The following is a 17,416-nucleotide window of genomic DNA, read 5'->3' on the forward strand; positions in this document are numbered from 1 at the left end:
TTACAAACTCCAGAAATTTATTCTTCGCAATTTAATTAATTACATCATAGAATATAAAATGTTAATATCTTAATTCAATGCATCATAATTTTTATATATGCGCAAAACAAAATTTTAAAATATATAATAAGATTGTTCTTGTATACGAAATTTAAAATGAAAAGATTTTATTTATTATTGATCAAGAAACTATACACCTTAAATATGTAAATGAATACATAAACGTAAACGCATGCTAAAGATATAAATCTGATAAGATAGTTCTGATATTTTCGGAAGGTTAATAAAATGACAAAAGTATTGTAGGATGCCTCAAATACCTTTTTTTATACAGTCTTAACCATCTCTGAATTGAATTAATTCGAAAGCACGAACGTTCTATCGCATGTACTCGTTTTTTTGTTTTATCTATAAATATGAAAAGATTATCGAAACGCGTTTCATGAGACAAAGGCATTCGTCGCTTTTAATAAATAAAAGTAAATGTAAATGCTTTTTTCTCGCATTAGTTTTACACGATCTTATGCTCTTCTTTATACCATTTTTCTTTTTTTGCCTTTTTTTGTACATTTTTTACTTTTTGGTTACTACATTTTCGATCTTACTAAACTCAATAAATCACCGCCAGCACATAAAAGTTAAAAATACATGATTTAGTGAAAAATTCATTATATCGTATGTGCGTATATAGTACGCTTGTTATATTCATGTCTGTTGCAAAACCAGCGAATAGATCTACCATCACTAATCACAGTATTTTGATCACAAACACGTATGTCGCATGTTAGAAATACAATTTGTGACATGGATACTCACTTAGATTTCTGTAAAACTACTGAACATAGTTTCTTTGTATTTTGTTTTACATTTTGCTAAAGAATAATATTGATAGCTGAAAGGACGAACATTTTTTTAATATATAATGTTGACGTGCTTGAAAATAGTAATTACGCGAGGAAACCTTGACTTAAGCATCACACTTTCATTTTTTACTTCTTTTTAATTATTATTGTTATTATTATTAATACTTATCGAATTTATGTCACGAAGGTTAATTAATAATAATCATGTAATTATTTGATAGTTGTTTCTAAAATCTGTAGTTCATTTCAAAATGCATTCCCAAAAAGCCGTTACTTATTCTATCGTGATGTTGTAATATTTAATCCTTTAATCTGATTTCTTTTTTAAAAGTATGTTTCGTAAGTAGATAAAATTCTACAAAGTACTTCTCGACATGTGGTCATTAATTAATTAAGTAACATTAATGTGACGAAGAAACAGAAGAATATCGCACAAGAACACCATGTAATCAACATTCATTGCTTTCACTTTTCCAATCATTCGTTAATTTGCTATTGTATTGTATCGTCGAAATCCAAAATGCGCGCGATGATTCTTGAACTTCAATATGGACAAGTTATATTTTAGTGCCATTGTCTGATAATAAGCTCAATTATGATGAAAAACATGTCAGTGATTACTGTTCGTATATGAAATGTGCATACGTATACTCGCACATTAAGCATATACGTATAATAAATTATGACTTTATATTTAAATGAAGTACTAGGCTATATTATAGAGCTGGATAGCGCAATATTTTCGATATTAAAAATAAGAACATTTCAAGAAACATATTTTGTTAAATAATCAAGATGTAATATTTCTAACGAAATTATCAATTAGATACACTATTTTATTTGTCTAGATGTAGTTAAAAAAATATATTTCTTGAAATATATGTAATTTATTGTTAAAAATTCTAGTTTTTACTGAACAAATAGACTTATTCAAAAAATTCTAGTTCCCGTTTGTTTTTTTCCAATACAAAAATATTGAAAAAAATTAAAATTTAAAACTTAATTATATCAATTATCTTTTGAAACAAAAATTTTCAAACAATATTTGACAAGTGGCGGCAAAGTAACTTGTTTATGTAACGAATTAATAAGAAAATAATAAATATATATATATATTTCCTTCTTTTTTTAATAGCGCACGATTATTATATAGTAATAATAAATATAATAAAGCAGTGCACGTAAATTAAGCGCATACATAACAATTTATACGGATATGTTTCCAGGTTCGTTTGTTACATGTTACAAAAAAATTATATTCAAATAATTTTTTGCTGATTTTTTATGAATGTTTACAAAATTTGATAATGAAATTGTTCATTGGTGATGTGAGATATATTTACTGCGATTATACGAATAGAAAAAGTGATATAGTGATATTACAAACACTAAGACTTTTTACTTGTAATAGTTATAAATAAATGTTTTATCATGATGACACAAAGTATGGTTAAAACTTAATTTGAATGAAAATCAAACTTTGTTTTTGAGAAACAAAACTCAACTGCCTAATAATTAATAATATTCTGATTTTACAGTTTTTGGAGAAAACGATTAAAAATATCAGAAAATATATCAAAGTTGTTAGCACATTGTTCACTTATCTAAATAAACTAAATCTCTTATTATTACATTAAACATAAAAAAAGTTTATAATGTAATAGTTCACGTAAATTTGTTTAGGAAGATATGTTGAGTAAGATGTGCAATTTTTATATAAAAATACTCATTCACAACTCACACAATTAATTATCTGGAAACGTATTAAAAATATAATGGAAGTATGTTACAATGACAAATTAATGAAATCTATAGATTAATGTGTAAATAATATTTAAACATATAAAATTTCAGAGCTGATTGAAAAATATGTTATTTTATATTTTATGTTAAACGATTGAAAAAACCCTGTAATATCTTGCAATATTGAGATAAGCATAGGAAAACGATCATAATTTTAACAAAGATTTTATGATTATATTTCTTAAATTATTTGAAGCTTTACACAATTCCTAGTATTGAATATTTGGTAATTTATATGTATTATTGTTTACATTACCAGAAGATGGACAATCTCACAGCACTAACGAACATTTGTTGTATAAAATGAAAATTGTTTAGCCCCAATTGACAATTTGTTTTTCCTTCTTTCTTGAATATTTTAATATAACTTAAATAAACCAAGATATCTTATTTACCTACATTTGGAAAATAAATCGCATTTGATACATACATATATGTGATATAATAGATGTATCTTTTTCTTTACAGAACACAAGCGCACTAAAATTTTTTTGTCCATTTAGATCTTGAATGTATTAACGAATTTGCATCTTGTTATTTTAAAGAATCACACAGTTACACATAATCTTAGTCCTGTATTGTATGCTTCTATGATAAAAGCACCATTTAAAACACATAGAGAATTAGTTATTTTTCGTTTGCAATTGCACAATAGTTTGCAGGTCGAGAATTGTCTTTTCCAACATTTCAAACCAGGAAACATTAGTTAATGAACATCGCAATTGGTTCGTACAATTGTTGGTTGTCACGGTATCAATTAAACCCGGAGATATCTCACTGATGTTTGTAGGAATATTTTCTGCTTGAATATTATTTCTTGATATGGTTTTATCATCTCCAGAATCAGAGGAAGTCATGTCATTTACTTCTACTTTATCCTTTTCTTCAATGTTTATGTTTGAAACGTTTTTCTGTTTGTTAAGTTCTTTGATTGGTAGATGCAAGTCTTTATCAGTGGTTTCATTGTTTTCATTCACCATAAACTTACGCTTTTTCGTAGGGGCTTCTACTTCCTGTTGATTAGATTCTTTCACTTTAATGGCTCTAGTTCGGGACAACAGCGTTTCTAATGCTGGTAACAAGCTACTTGGTGGTTTCAGTCTTGTACTGCTATTATAGACAAGAGCCAAAGCTCTTAAGTCTCCTGTTAATCTATGTGCAGATGCTTGAATATCTACTGCTTCCACCATTGCTACCATAGAACTAACTAAATTGTCAATAAGTAAGCAAGTTTGTTCAGTCAATACATGATTAGCAAGTTTTGGAAAGAAAGTCTTGAGAAAAGCATGAATTGCCGGTATTCCTAATGACGATCTTTCATCTAGTAATACAGCATCTACATAATCCACTGTATAGGAAGAACAAAGAAGAGATGCAATATGTTTTCTGTCTATGTGTGTAGCAGCATGAACATCTAACCATAATCTAGGAAATAAAGCTAAGTGTAGTGGAACACCTGTAATTAAATAATATTATTATTAATTATATTAATTCCATAAATTTTAGACAATAAATGATATTTACCTTCAAATCCTAACATAGCGCTCAGATTTACTAATGTATCTGTCATACAATCATTATTTATTGCTAATCTGCACATTACGTCGATAAGTTCGTGATATGGTAAATAAAATTCGAGTAAAGCATTATCATATTCTGGATCTACTCCTTTTGACGCCTCTAATTGAGAGTGTGGTACGGCCATTTGAACCATCGGTCTAGCAGGTCGAGTAGGCATCTTTCCTGGAGGAGTAGATCTTCTTGGAAGATACGGGCCAGGTGGAACGGCAGCGTGAGATTCTTGAAGAGCTGCATGGCAGTGTGACAGCAATGGTGCCAAAATTGAGATCGCTTCAGCAGGAACAAGCATCACAAGTTCTTTCAAAAGATCTATAGCAAGATTTCTCATATCCGGAGGATTGTATGTATTTAACAATGTTGCTAATTTCCGCAGAATATCTGGCCATTCTTTACAATTCGCTAATATATTCCTTGCATCAGGTCCATCTCTTGCAGTTCTAATACATCGCACAAGTTCAACAATAATAGCTATTAGTTCAGCTAAATCACCAGCAACATGACACGCTGTTGCTTCATGATACATAATATGCAGCATATGAAATGCTTCCAAAGCCATGCTTAATCCTCCATTATATACAACATAAAGCCTATCATCATCTGATTCAATCAGGATACTGTAAGGTATTGACTTTATCAATTCGTGTTTCAAATTGGTATATTAAAATAAAAAGAAATATTATTATAAATATTGTACCGAAATGCAGAAATAAGTGTAGCCCAACATGATCGCCCGTCTAATCCTTGTAAGTACGAAGATAAAGTTCCTCTCCTAAACGATGCAATTTCAGCTTCTTCCTGTTCTGTTTGATCAGGATGTCTTGCAACCAACAATTGCATTAATTTAAATAGTTCGTCCACAGCCTATAAAAAAAAAAGAGATATATTTTATGTTTTAGATATAACTTTTATAAGTAAAGCAAAATAGAACTTAAATTAGTAGAAATCTTACAGTCGAATATTGAGTAGGATGAGGTGTTATGTTTTTGAATGCCCATTGAATATTTTGATGTGCAGCTAGTTGCCTTGTAAAAGTGCGTGATTGTTGACAGCATAATCGTAATAAACCGTAGTAAGCAGGTAACATTACTCTATTAAATAATACCACATCCTGATCCTCATGATCAGCACTAGAAAGACATGTAAATCTTTAAAAAATATTCTGTGATCGTTTATAACCATATAAAACAAAATTATGCGTACAGTATATAATTAAATGCAATATTCTTAGTTATATGAGGATTGTGAAGTATAAGAGCGACATTTTCCGGACAATCAGAACAAACGTGGTACCAAAACAATAGCACAGCTTGTTTATTATGATGCACTGGAATGCTAGGCTCAGATAGTTTTGGGTGAAAAAGTGCCCATAAATCATTCAAATATTGTCCAAACTAGAAGTAAATATTATATAATGAAGTAGTTATACTAAGATTTAACATTATGCAATACTTACCATTAATTTTTCTGTCTTAGAAATGACACAATATGTAAGTAATGCAAAATAGGCAGTGAGTTTCATTGTACCATGAGTTTGTATATCAATATAATGTCTTGCTGGTTGCAATAATCGTAGAAGTGCCGTATATATTTTATGCAAAATTAAAGTAGCTTCTGGAGATAATTGTAGTTCTCTAGATGTATTGCATCCTAAACCTAATCTATGAGCACTACGATAACCTTGTCTGAAATGAGTTGACGGAACCAATGATACGAGAAGAAAAGCAGCTGCAGAGCGAACTCTTTGATTTGAATGTTCTAATAGAAAATGTTGTAACCACGTGTCTAATCCTTGTAATACCCAAGCATGTGCAAGTTTACTTCTTGTAACAGCTAAAGCTAGCCATTCTAGTGCTCCATGTGGAGCAACTCTAGCTGCTTCCCAAACTCTGCCTAAAATCAATTGCGTCATACAGGGCAACCCACTTAATCCTGAACTTTCAGTTAACAATGTCAGAAGTTTGAAAAATGGTTGGCAGACATCTGTATGTTTTGTTATAGCTTGAAATATCATTGTTACAATATGTATTGCCAGTCTATCATTCCAACGACATAAAGATTGTATCAAATTTCGCGTCTGGTTGAGATTGATGACATCTCGCGTTTGCTGATACAAAAAGGGAAATCCTTTACCTCCTGCTACAGCGCTAAGATCTGCTGGAGACAATGCTAGTCTGGAAAATGAAAATATAATATGTATATAAACATATAATACAGTTTTTACATTAAATAAAAGTAAAACTTATTTAACTACCTGTGATCGGGTCCCCTACTACGTTCAACCAAAGTTGCTATTAAAGTGATCATTTTATCCAAAGAAGCAGGTCTCAACTTCTCTGTTGGCATAGCAACAACCTCTTCTTCTTCTTCTTCTTCACTGACTGCATCAACAAATTCGTGTGTTTTATGTCCAAGATAAAAATTTACCATAGTTGATATAGCTTGTACCCTTATTAGAAATAGAGTTTCTTCCTCGCCCATTTTACTAAATTCATATAAAAAACTGAAATATTCAGTAAGATGTTTCAAATGTTGTTTTGCATGTTCCATAAGAGATAAAAGCATTCTAACAAATCTTGTCACGCAGGATCGCGTGCCGACAGTATTTACGTCATTTTCTTCATCACAAAGAAGATATAAAGGTGCTTGAGTAGCGCGCAAACGTTGTATCACGTGTATGCATAGCCTTTGAAACATTTGTCTTACCATTTGATTAGGGCACTTGACTAGAATTTGAATTGGCCACCACGAATCTCCAGCCATCTTTTCAAGAAATCTAGCGCATGCACCAGCCGAACCATTAAATTGTTTTGTTAATAACTCTACCCATTGCACCATAGTCGGTTTCTCCTTAGCATGAATAAAAGTTTCCATAAAAAATGACGTGGAAAGATCTGCTGACATTTCTGTTATGTCAGATTGTACAGAAAGTAATGTTTGTGGTATATAGCCACATATTTGCCACATAAATGTGAAATACGTATGTTCAAATATATTTTTATCTTGTAAAAAATGCATGTTATCTTGCCATATCCAATCTTCAAGTTCTTTATTTAGTTCCAATGGTGGTAGTTTATTAGTATTTTTATGAATTAATGAAGAAGATTGTCGTCCATTTGGACTAGAAACAGTGGCTTCTTCCTCTTTTGCTTGATCACCAGGATCAGTGCACCATTCGTAAAATAGCATATATGCTGAATTCGTTTTTTCAAAACTGAAGTCCATAAATTTATCTGTAACGGAATCATAGGTTTTACTAGTCATTTCTCCACCAAAGCACTCTGCCGCTATTTGATTTGGATCAAATGGTTTAACTTCTGCATCATTAAACAAAAACCATTTATCTTTATTAGGGGATGTACGATCTCTAATAAAACTATAATAATGTCCACCATCAGCTGTGCCAGTATGAACTGTTACACCTATTAAATCATATTGATAATGTTCCATTTCTGCATCATCATTGTCTAATTCTGATTGACAATCACTTTCAGATTTTCTCTTTTCAGATGCCTTCTTTTCTTCCTGATAATGCTGTGGCATGAGTTTTTTCTCAACATATCCAGACATATCTAATCTTAATGGAAAACTAAAATGTGTATTTACTTTTTCTTTTAACATGGTTCCCATATTAAATGTATATCGCATTGTATTGAAACACAATATATGTGGCAACTTTTTAAAACAAGCTCTCTTTTCTGCTCTTGCTTTTTTACCACATTGTGAACATGTATACATATTATCTCCTTCCAAAGTATCTTTAACTGTAACTTCATCTAAACTTTCGTAAAGATTTCTCATATCTGCCACCTGGCAACGTACAGTATAAAATTCTTCAAGAGTTCTACTTACATGTTCGCAATCTAATGATACGACATTATTAGATATTACACCACAGAATAATGTCTTCACCAAGTTCTTTAAATCTGATGTCATTTCTTCTAATTTAGATACAAGATCTATAAAAAATTCAGCCATATCCTTTTGTTCTCCAGTATTTAAAGGCTCATGATTCATGGTATATACTCGACAAAAGCTTCGAGGATTATACGCTTTTCTCTCGGATTCTAAAAGATAGGCAAACATTCTTTGTAACTCTCTTAATGTGAGTTGATGTTTATTTGCCCTATTACAATCAGCCCCTAATATAGAGATGCGTGCTTGCGGCATCATATATAAATGCTGCATACAACTAGCCATGTAACAGGTGGCACCTAAGTTTGTTAGACCTACATATCCACAATCAGAACGTCCATCTTCATGTGGCCAGTAATCCCATGGATATGGAGAATGCGGGCCAGGTTTATGTTGAGCTAATAATTTTTCATGAAGAATTCTATAATTATCAGGTGCAGATTTTACAAGTTCGACTAAAAGATCGAAAGCTGCTGATCTGGAGACTTGACTTTTACATTTCGGAACATGTTTTGATCGAGGATTAGGTAATGCAAATAGAAAATCGAATACTTCATGTAATAAATTTTGCCCAATCTTTCCTTGTTTGCAAGGTGGATTATGTGTCATGATATTGCAAGTGAGATTTAATAATCCAACTAAGCCATCATCTTCCACTGTGTTATGACGTGTTTCAAGATGGTCTCTATTTAAAACAGAATCAATAACTCTTATTGCTAGGGTTTCAAGATCTATCGTTAAATTGGAATCATCCGATCCTTCTTTGATAGCTTCTTCAGGGAGAGAATCAACTAATCTGCAAACAAGCCAAAAATAATCCCTACAAGCAGGTCCATATGGTTCTTTTCCATCATCAAGTACGGGATGTAAGTGCAACGGTAAATCCGGTTTTCGATGAGAAGGTTGCATTGCTTCGGCAATTACCAGATGTTCCAACAATGTATTTAACATTGGAACGATTAAACTGGGATTACCAGAATTTTCATCTTCAGATCCTGTAGTCCCCAGACATAATCTATACAGTGCTGTACAAACTTCTCTTCTTACTTCTGGTTCGGGATCTTCCAATACTAATCTTCTTAACCAAGTTTTCCCAAATGGTTCTGATGATGAAAAAAGATACTGCTTCACTGTTTCGTCACTATGTACCCAACAAACTAATAAAGCCATAGTATAATGTATAACTTGTGATCTTCCAAAAAGTCCTGTCTTGTAATGATTTGGATCCCTTGGCAGTGATGCCTCATTTAATATACTTGTTATTCGAGACATAACAGCTTCAACATTCATCATTGAAAGCATCACTTCGCTCAGTTTAGGTACAAGCAGTTTATCTGCTTTACTTCGTTTTTTCTCTTCTTTAACAACGCCCAAATAACACAATTGTTTTAGTAAACTAGCGAGACAGTCCTGCTGCCACTCACTACCATCACCTTGTTCCAAGCATCCAGACATAAAAATATCAAATAAATGACGCAAACCTCCATGCTGAACAAACAATGTAGACCAAGCAACATCCTTCTCTTTGTCTTCGTGATTATCATCTGTATCGCCATCACCTTCGTTACCAGATGCGCTGGATGTACAATTTACAACAGCAGGTTGGTTTGTTGTACTATGTCTACTCAACGACTCTACTATATATAAAGAATACATCAATTTTTGAGGACTAGCAGGATCTAACAATTCTGGCAAAGTTGTTTCTCCTAGTTTTTTAAATCCTCTTAATAAAGTTGGACTAGTTGGCAGTAATGTTAATGTGTCCCAAACTCTTCTTGAAAGTACCTGTGCTTTTGTATGAGGAATTTCTTGCCCTCCTTTGACAACCGTTTTCATAGCACTTAAAGTTCTCATTAGTGTAAATAATTGTTCAAAATACTGTGGACGTAATAATAATAATGTCGGCAAAGATTCTCGAGGAGGTGGTGGTAAAAGAGATGGTGAATCCACATCTCGTTTGTTACATCTACCTGTACCATTACCTCGACCAGCGCCGGGAGAAATGAACACTAGTTGACCATCTTTAAATCCCATTTCTTGCAATGTCTTTTCGTCAAAATCAATAGTTAATTCCTGACCTTGTGTAATCATCCTAATTGGCCCATCAGTAAGTAGAGAACCTAATACTGAACCATTATTTTGATTCGAATTTGTAGTAGATGTCGATTTCTCTTGATTATTTTGTGTATCATCCCACCATTTAGCAACTTCGGCTCTTAGATCAGCTACATAATCAGTACTCAGAAGAGTGAAACTTGTTTTTTCAGGTATTCCTGCAGGTTGTACAAATATTCTTAGCTGTTGGCCTTTCTCTGAAGTGTTCATAGCAACGTGACTACCAGCACCTCTACCTTCCAGTATCCAGCGACGTAAATGATATGCGTAGCGTTTTCGGAACGCTTCTAAATGTGTTCTTAATAGTAACAAAGCTCTTTGTATGCAACGTAAACTAGCTTCTTCGTTCATTTCCAAATCAGCACTAGCTGCAGCAAGATGAGTCATACATTGTGAAACAAATTCTGCCTCTTGAGTTAATTGTCTAGACATGTAATATCCATTTAGATATTGTATAGCCGCCATACTGACATCTGTGCTTTTAGCTTTTAATGCAATTCTCCACAAGAAATCCATACCAACTGAATCTACGTCTCTTAAAGGTCTATCCAAGTGTGCAGCAGCTAAACGGGCTAAATTACATAATTGTTGGAAAAGACTAAGGCCTGTCATACTAATAGTTTCGGGTGGTAAACTTGGTAATTTACGCATACATAAATGTTTAAGCGTATCCATTCCAAGTGCATGCTGCTCTGTTGATTTTGCTTGACTAAGCAACCAACTGAAAAGTTCATCGGCGCATGTTGTGTCTTGTGACAAACACTGCCATAATATGTCGACCTGTTCGAGACTTAGACGAAAACAATCAGGCGAACCTAAAGGTGAAAAAATAGAAGATAAAAACTGTAATCGAACTTGTATTTCTGTTTGATGGGAATATAAGTTATTTTTTGGCCCTGTACTAGTGTATGTTTTCAGATTATTAAAGAAGTGTTTCATCATTCCACGTTCACGATCGGCCCACGTTGTTATCGTATGTGCGTCCATTGCACCAAATTGCTGGAAACTGGCAAGTAATTTAGGTAATAATCTTAAAGATACAACCACAGAACGATTGGTTGCAAGATTTTCTAAGCAACCTTCTATGAATTTCATAGGTATTAATCGATCAACATTAAAGCAAAGAAGATTGCATAAAGCTTTCTCAGCTTCCAGAGCTAAACCTTCTCCTAATTGACCAATTTTATCATCTTGCAAAAGATCCCATAATAACGTATTTCCAGGCTTGCATACAGTGTCCAAGTTGAATTGGGAACTAACACGTGTTACCGTTTGGCGAATACTTCTCACTTGTGGAGGGCGACAAACAGATCGTCTAATGGTCATTGTTGGATGAGAATGATGAGGATGATAAGCCTGCATTTGTATAGCTGTTAAATGACGCGCAGCCAATTGAGCTAATTCCTCTTCGCATCCACTTTCCTCTCCATCAAAATCTGCCATATTTTTTTCGCTTTTGTTAGATATTCTGCTACTGTAAGATCCTTCTTCATCTGAAAGCATTTCATCTAATCCTGAAGGCAAAAACGTAGGTCCAGTCGCATGTACTAGACCGGCAAGTTCTGATATAACAGCTCCAGGTCCATCGGGTGCTCCGAGAACACCAGCTACATCACTATCATCTTCATCATGCGAAGTATCTGCTGAGTCAGGAGCTCGATCTACATTATGGCCTACTAATGACATATATTTGTTTTTGTTAGCTCTTCTTAGGAGTGTTGCTGTTGTTGGAACTTGTTGATCGCTTGGATCTAAAGCCATTGCTTGCTGTTTTACACGATCCAGCGCATCAACACCTTTTGGATCATCTATAGAAACTAATCCACCAGTATCCAAAGTACTGTTTAGTACATCCTCTGGCCTATATTTCATATCTAACATTAACTCTTTAGTTTTCACATTATTTTCTTCATTAACAATGCCTTCTAATGTCTTATCTGCAGTAACTAGTGAACGTTTCTGAGGTTTTTTCCGTTTTCTTAATACTTTTCTCTTCCTCTTTTCTATTGCAACTGTTTCTTCTGTGTTTGATTTCTCTGTGTCTGCTTCTGCATCTGACCCACTCTGTTTTTCTTTTATATCATCTTGTATACTACATGCAGAATCTTTTATTGATTCAGTAAAACATTCAGATTTTTCTATTACGGGATCTTCTCCTTCATTCGAGCTTGTTTGTACAACTGCTGTGCCCACACCTTTTGCTTTAAACGGACCTATTAATATTTATATTTTAAGTCATTTAAAAGTGTTTTACATTTAAAGACAAAAGCATTAAATATTAATTATATATGGGTAGGTATTATTTTACCTTCTCCATCACTACTATCCCCTCTTGCTTGTTTTCGTGGTGAAGGTCCTTCAGATGGAGCAGGACTAGGTTCTTCTTCATCCTCATCTGGACTACTTCCATCTATTCCACTAGGATCACTAGTACTGCTACCACCTATACCACTATTACCTCTTAAAATTTCTCTGTTTTTTATAGATAAACCTCTTGGATACCCTGAACCACCTGCTGTCCAAATAAATTTTATCAAAGCAGATGCCAGGAATAAACTTTGTTCTGTGTGGTCCTTCGGCTCCAATTTTCCTAATAAAGAGTATAAATGTAAAACTGGAGTTGGAGCCAAATGTTTTACTAAAGGTGCCAATAAATCATATACTGGGCGACCACAGTGTTTCAATTGTGCTGCTTGCCACATAGTATCCATGTCAGAACATGTAATTCTACCTTCCATAGCTAAGAAACTTAGTACAATATGACTTTGTTTAATAACCTCTACATGCAAATTTGGTCCAAATATATGAGCTATTATATTATTTTCTGTTAACCAAGCAGCCAATGCATGGCCTACTTGTTCCACTTCAGCGACAGTTTCACTATTGCAAAGTTCATTGAATGCAGTGATATGAGCATTTATCTGAGCTATTCCTGCTAGTCTCATAGTTAAAGTTGTACTAGTAAAATATTTAAATGCTAGATCCAATCCATCACGATCAAAGCTTGGTAAAACAGCGTCGATAGGATCCTTTACAGCACTCCACATGAAATCTAAATATAGAAGGTTATTAATTCAAACTCGAGAATACACGCCTTAAATTATTATAATCTTATTTATTCCAAAATTTACCTGCCATCGTTCTAACTGCTGGTGTGCGTAATTCTTTATCTGCTAAGCGACACATATATTTCATAACACGACTGCGTAATGGTATAAAGAGCTGAATAACACTACCATAATTCAACCAAAGCTTTAAGTTACAAATCACTACAACCATTGAATGTGCAAGACTAACAGGTAATGTATTTTCCATATCAAAACAAGCAGACATTAAATTGAAACCACCTTGATGACAAAATATGGAAACTGCTCTAATTAAAGGAGCTGGCACTTCTGGATCATGAGGTTCACAATATCCTCCTTCATCCTTTAAAATAATAAAAAATAATGTATAAATGCATAGATAAAAAACAATACATCTTATTGTAATATATTACTTTTACTGGAGCTAATGGATTAATTGCACCACCATGTTTCATTGCAATGTAAAGAGGAAAATTTAGTAAAAATATTTTTGAAAGAAGATGATACAATTTTTCTCTATCTTGTTGAGACCAGTTTTGTTTTGTTTCTGTTTCTGTTTGTGCAAAATCTGAGTTTTCTACTTTATTTTCATCTGTTTTTCCTTCTTCTTTTTCGTCTTTGGGTGATACTTTTCCAATGTTTGTTTGCTGACCATTCTGTTGTATAATTTGTAATTGTTGTAACGTACATAATACAACACTTTGAGTTAATCGTATAAATCGATCAAAATTTTTTATTTCTCGGTAGCAGCACATGCATTGTCTATAAAAATAAAAGAAAACAAGTTGTATTAAAATAGAAGTAAAACAATCTTATTAAGTATTTATATCAATTCAAATGTTTGGTTTATATGTTATAAAAAACAAAAATGGAATCAGACCTTTGTACCCATTGATTAACATAATGTAATGTAGTGTCCACATCCGAAATACAAAGTGTTGCCAATCCATCTTGTTCCTTCGATGATCTTTCATCATCTGGATATATATTATAAACAAACAATAAACAATACGAAAATTTAAATAAAATTGCTATAAATATATATAAATAAGATTAATGTATCACTATTCTAATCTATCATCATTTCTTATATATCAAACATTTTCTACTTTAATGTGTCGTACAATTTTACTACTAATTACGACCTTTGAAAATATAAAACATATTTTAATATTTTGTTATTTTGTATATTTAACGTTGAAGCGTATTCGTGCATCAGTTGATAAATTTTAAAATCATACATAGGCAAATAAGGTTATAAATTATAATATTATAAACGGACTTTTATAGTAGAAAAAGTTAAGTGTAATTATGAATCTGGTAGATTTCTACAACAATTTGTTACTAGATTACTTATACTAGGACATTAGTTGTTGATACGAAATCAAAATTTACAACATGCAGCATAATACACTAGGTTAACATGAAAGGTATAGTACACATTTTGCTTACAGGAGAGCAGAAGGTCGTGAAAGTCAACACATACATCGCACATGGTTTTCTTCCTTTAGCCTCTGAAAAGGCTTTTTATCACGTCAAGTTCATCACTCAACTTCACCACCATCCATCGCAAAAGTTGGTAATATTATTAAACATTTGTATTCTTGATTATCCTCTCAACACTTGATTAATTCGTTAGTCACCATATTGCTTTTTTACGCAGCTGCGTTCACTTGCCGCTCACTTCAGATGAGCAACAGTAAATATCTTCCTCTACTTTTTTTTTAAATCTTTCATACCTATAGACAAATGATATAATAATGATAAACTACTTCACTTTATTATCGGAGTTTACAAATATCTTTATCTAAATTATTCCTAGAAAAATGTAATGTTTTACTTAACAATATGAATGTCATTATGACAGAAGACAGCTGATCGCCGCCATATTTTATTGAAATAATGTGATATTTAAAATGATCCCATCAGTACTTTAAACATTAATAAGACATAAAAAATAAAACATTATTTTTTTTTATTTAACCGAATGATGTATAAAATGAAAAAGTCTAGCCCCAATTTTTTTCTAACCTCATATTTTTTTAATTATTTTGGACTTAAAAGTTTATTGAAGATAATATATAATTTATTTTATATTTGTTTTTGTAACATTAACATCAATAAATTGTAGCGTTGCTAAATACATAAATCTTATTAAAAATCACAATTAGAAATTTACTTATAAGGTAGTAATACTATCGATAATGACTACTATAAATATACTATAAATACATTAATAAATGAAGCAATAATATTAAATAACAAATATTATATTAAAGAGCTAATAATAAATTTTTTAGTTTATCAAACAATAACTCTGAATTGTTTAAATAGAGTGAAAATGAAATAAATGAAATTATTTTTCTTTTGTTTATATTATATCAATTAAATCTTATAATGTATTAGGGAATAATCAATGTCAAAAATATCATTTAAGAAAGTAAATCTATTAATTTTTTTGCTTTAATTATAACCTTTAAGGCTTTCATCATACAATCCTTAATTCTATTATAATGAAATATTGGTTATAAATTTTAAACATAAAAATTCCTTCTTATAATTGTGATATAATTAATATATATTTACTTATATATATTTTCATTTGATTAAATATATTTTGTATTATGTACCTAATTTGTATGTAATATCAGGTAATATGTACCAAGAAAAAGATATATATATGTACTCATAAGCTATATTATATGTATGTACAGTTCGGAGGAGAGCAGTAAAAGAATACAGTGCTGGTAGCGCCAGTTGTTCAGAAGTATGATAAACAATCTTGAAAGGAGCATAACATCTTGTGCGATTTCATAGAATAAATCTTTGTGTGAAGATATTGACGTGTGTATTGGGTTATAGGGTGTCGATAAGTGCCATACGAACAAGAGTAAATATTAATAAATAATTGAAATGGGTAGCACGGATAAAGCTGAGATCACGGGTTTTATATGCAGACTTTGCAGTAAGATGAACCGTTTCGTGATCCACATATACGGTGAAGAGGGTGAGAGAATGAAACTTGCTGAGAAAATAAATGCTTATCTTCCAATTACGGTAAAAATCATTATCTGCTTTGTATTTTTTTAAATTAGGCTTTCATCGATATTATTTTTTAATAAAATTTTCATACTTTCTACTACAATATATTCTGTGTATGACTGGTTAAGGTTTCACTTTATTTGAGTTACATTTATGGTTTTTCTTATATGAATTTTTTATCATATTTGACAGCTCTGCCTTAAACACAACAATAATTGAGAAATTGTAAAATTACATAATGTAATGATAAAAATAGTTTGTTTATTACAAATTTATTAAATCTTTCTAAATATAAATATATATTATAGCTACATTAAATCAGAGAAAGATTAATTAATTGTGGTGTTTCAAAAGTTTCATAAATAATGTTAATGTTAAATAAATATATTTAAAGATGTATATGTGTATATATGTCATATAATGAATATTTTTTATATTTAGTTTTTAAAAATACAATTTTTACCCTTTTGTCATATAGGTAAACATGAATGATCCATTACCTAAAACGGCATGTCTACATTGTATTGAACGGCTTGAAGCTCATCATGAACTAATGGAACAATTTTTCTTAGTCAAACGAAGGTTAACTACTCAGAATAAATCATCAACAGTTGCATCAACCTCTACACAAACTGCTGATACTGTACCAACATCTAGCCCACCTCCTTGTTAACATATAGAATTAAAAGCATAATTTCTCGCTCAATATTATTAAACATTTTCTGTATATCTTATTTGTATTGTTATTTTAGTAATTTATTACTAGGGAAACAAATTTTTTTGTTAAATGAAAAGATATATATATAATTGATCAATTGATTCAGCAATCTATAGAATTATCTTTAAAAATTTTATAAAATATTTTCTTCTTAAAATATGTTGGTAAATGTTTGTGATGTGCAAATTTAATTTACTGTATAAACTTTTTTATTTTTTACACCAGATATTACAGATATTTTTTATTGATACTATAATATAAAATATATGAATAATTATAATTTGTTTGTATTTCAC

General features: G+C 31.5%; 2 protein-coding genes across 3 annotated transcripts; one reads left to right on the forward strand and one right to left on the reverse strand.

The window, feature by feature from the left end:
* Positions 1–16: 16 nt before the first annotated feature.
* Positions 17–14,959, reverse strand: LOC126921702 (ubiquitin carboxyl-terminal hydrolase puf). The gene is made up of 12 exons (XM_050733459.1): positions 14,813–14,959; positions 14,241–14,337; positions 13,774–14,122; positions 13,406–13,703; positions 12,583–13,326; positions 6,499–12,487; positions 5,701–6,418; positions 5,448–5,638; positions 5,197–5,374; positions 4,942–5,108; positions 4,191–4,861; positions 17–4,122 (listed from the first exon to the last, which is right to left on the reverse strand). The coding sequence occupies exons 1-12, from the start codon at positions 14,853–14,855 to the stop codon at positions 3,290–3,292; spliced, it is 10,278 nt and encodes a 3,425-aa protein (XP_050589416.1). The 5' UTR covers positions 14,856–14,959; the 3' UTR covers positions 17–3,289.
* Positions 14,786–17,131, forward strand: LOC126921785 (uncharacterized). 2 transcript variants are annotated; one of them, XM_050733656.1, is made up of 3 exons: positions 14,786–14,935; positions 16,075–16,417; positions 16,881–17,131. In XM_050733656.1, the coding sequence occupies exons 2-3, from the start codon at positions 16,274–16,276 to the stop codon at positions 17,073–17,075; spliced, it is 339 nt and encodes a 112-aa protein (XP_050589613.1). In that variant the 5' UTR covers positions 14,786–14,935; positions 16,075–16,273; the 3' UTR covers positions 17,076–17,131. The 2 variants fall into 2 exon arrangements, with proteins under 2 accessions (XP_050589613.1, XP_050589614.1); XM_050733657.1 differs by having other exon boundaries at positions 14,802–14,939.
* Positions 17,132–17,416: the final 285 nt, after the last annotated feature.

The sequence above is a fragment of the Bombus affinis genome, chromosome 11 (genome assembly GCF_024516045.1).
Source record: "Bombus affinis isolate iyBomAffi1 chromosome 11, iyBomAffi1.2, whole genome shotgun sequence".
In the NCBI taxonomy this organism is placed as follows: Eukaryota; Metazoa; Arthropoda; class Insecta; order Hymenoptera; family Apidae; genus Bombus; species Bombus affinis.

Bases quoted from the DNA above. Each gene is read 5' to 3' on its own strand.
- LOC126921702 (XM_050733459.1), bottom strand. From the start codon at position 14,855: ATGTGCGATGTATGTGTTGACTTTCACGACCTTCTGCTCTCCT. The intron at 5,109-5,196 runs GTAAGATTTCTA...TTTTTTTTATAG, and splicing joins ATCCTACTCAATATTCGACT to GCTGTGGACGAACTATTTAA. The intron at 4,862-4,941 runs GTACAATATTTA...AATACCTTACAG, and splicing joins ACACTTATTTCTGCATTTCG to TATCCTGATTGAATCAGATG.
- LOC126921785 (XM_050733656.1), top strand. From the start codon at position 16,274: ATGGGTAGCACGGATAAAGCTGAGATCACGGGTTTTATATGCAGACTT. The intron at 16,418-16,880 runs GTAAAAATCATT...TTTGTCATATAG, and splicing joins ATGCTTATCTTCCAATTACG to GTAAACATGAATGATCCATT.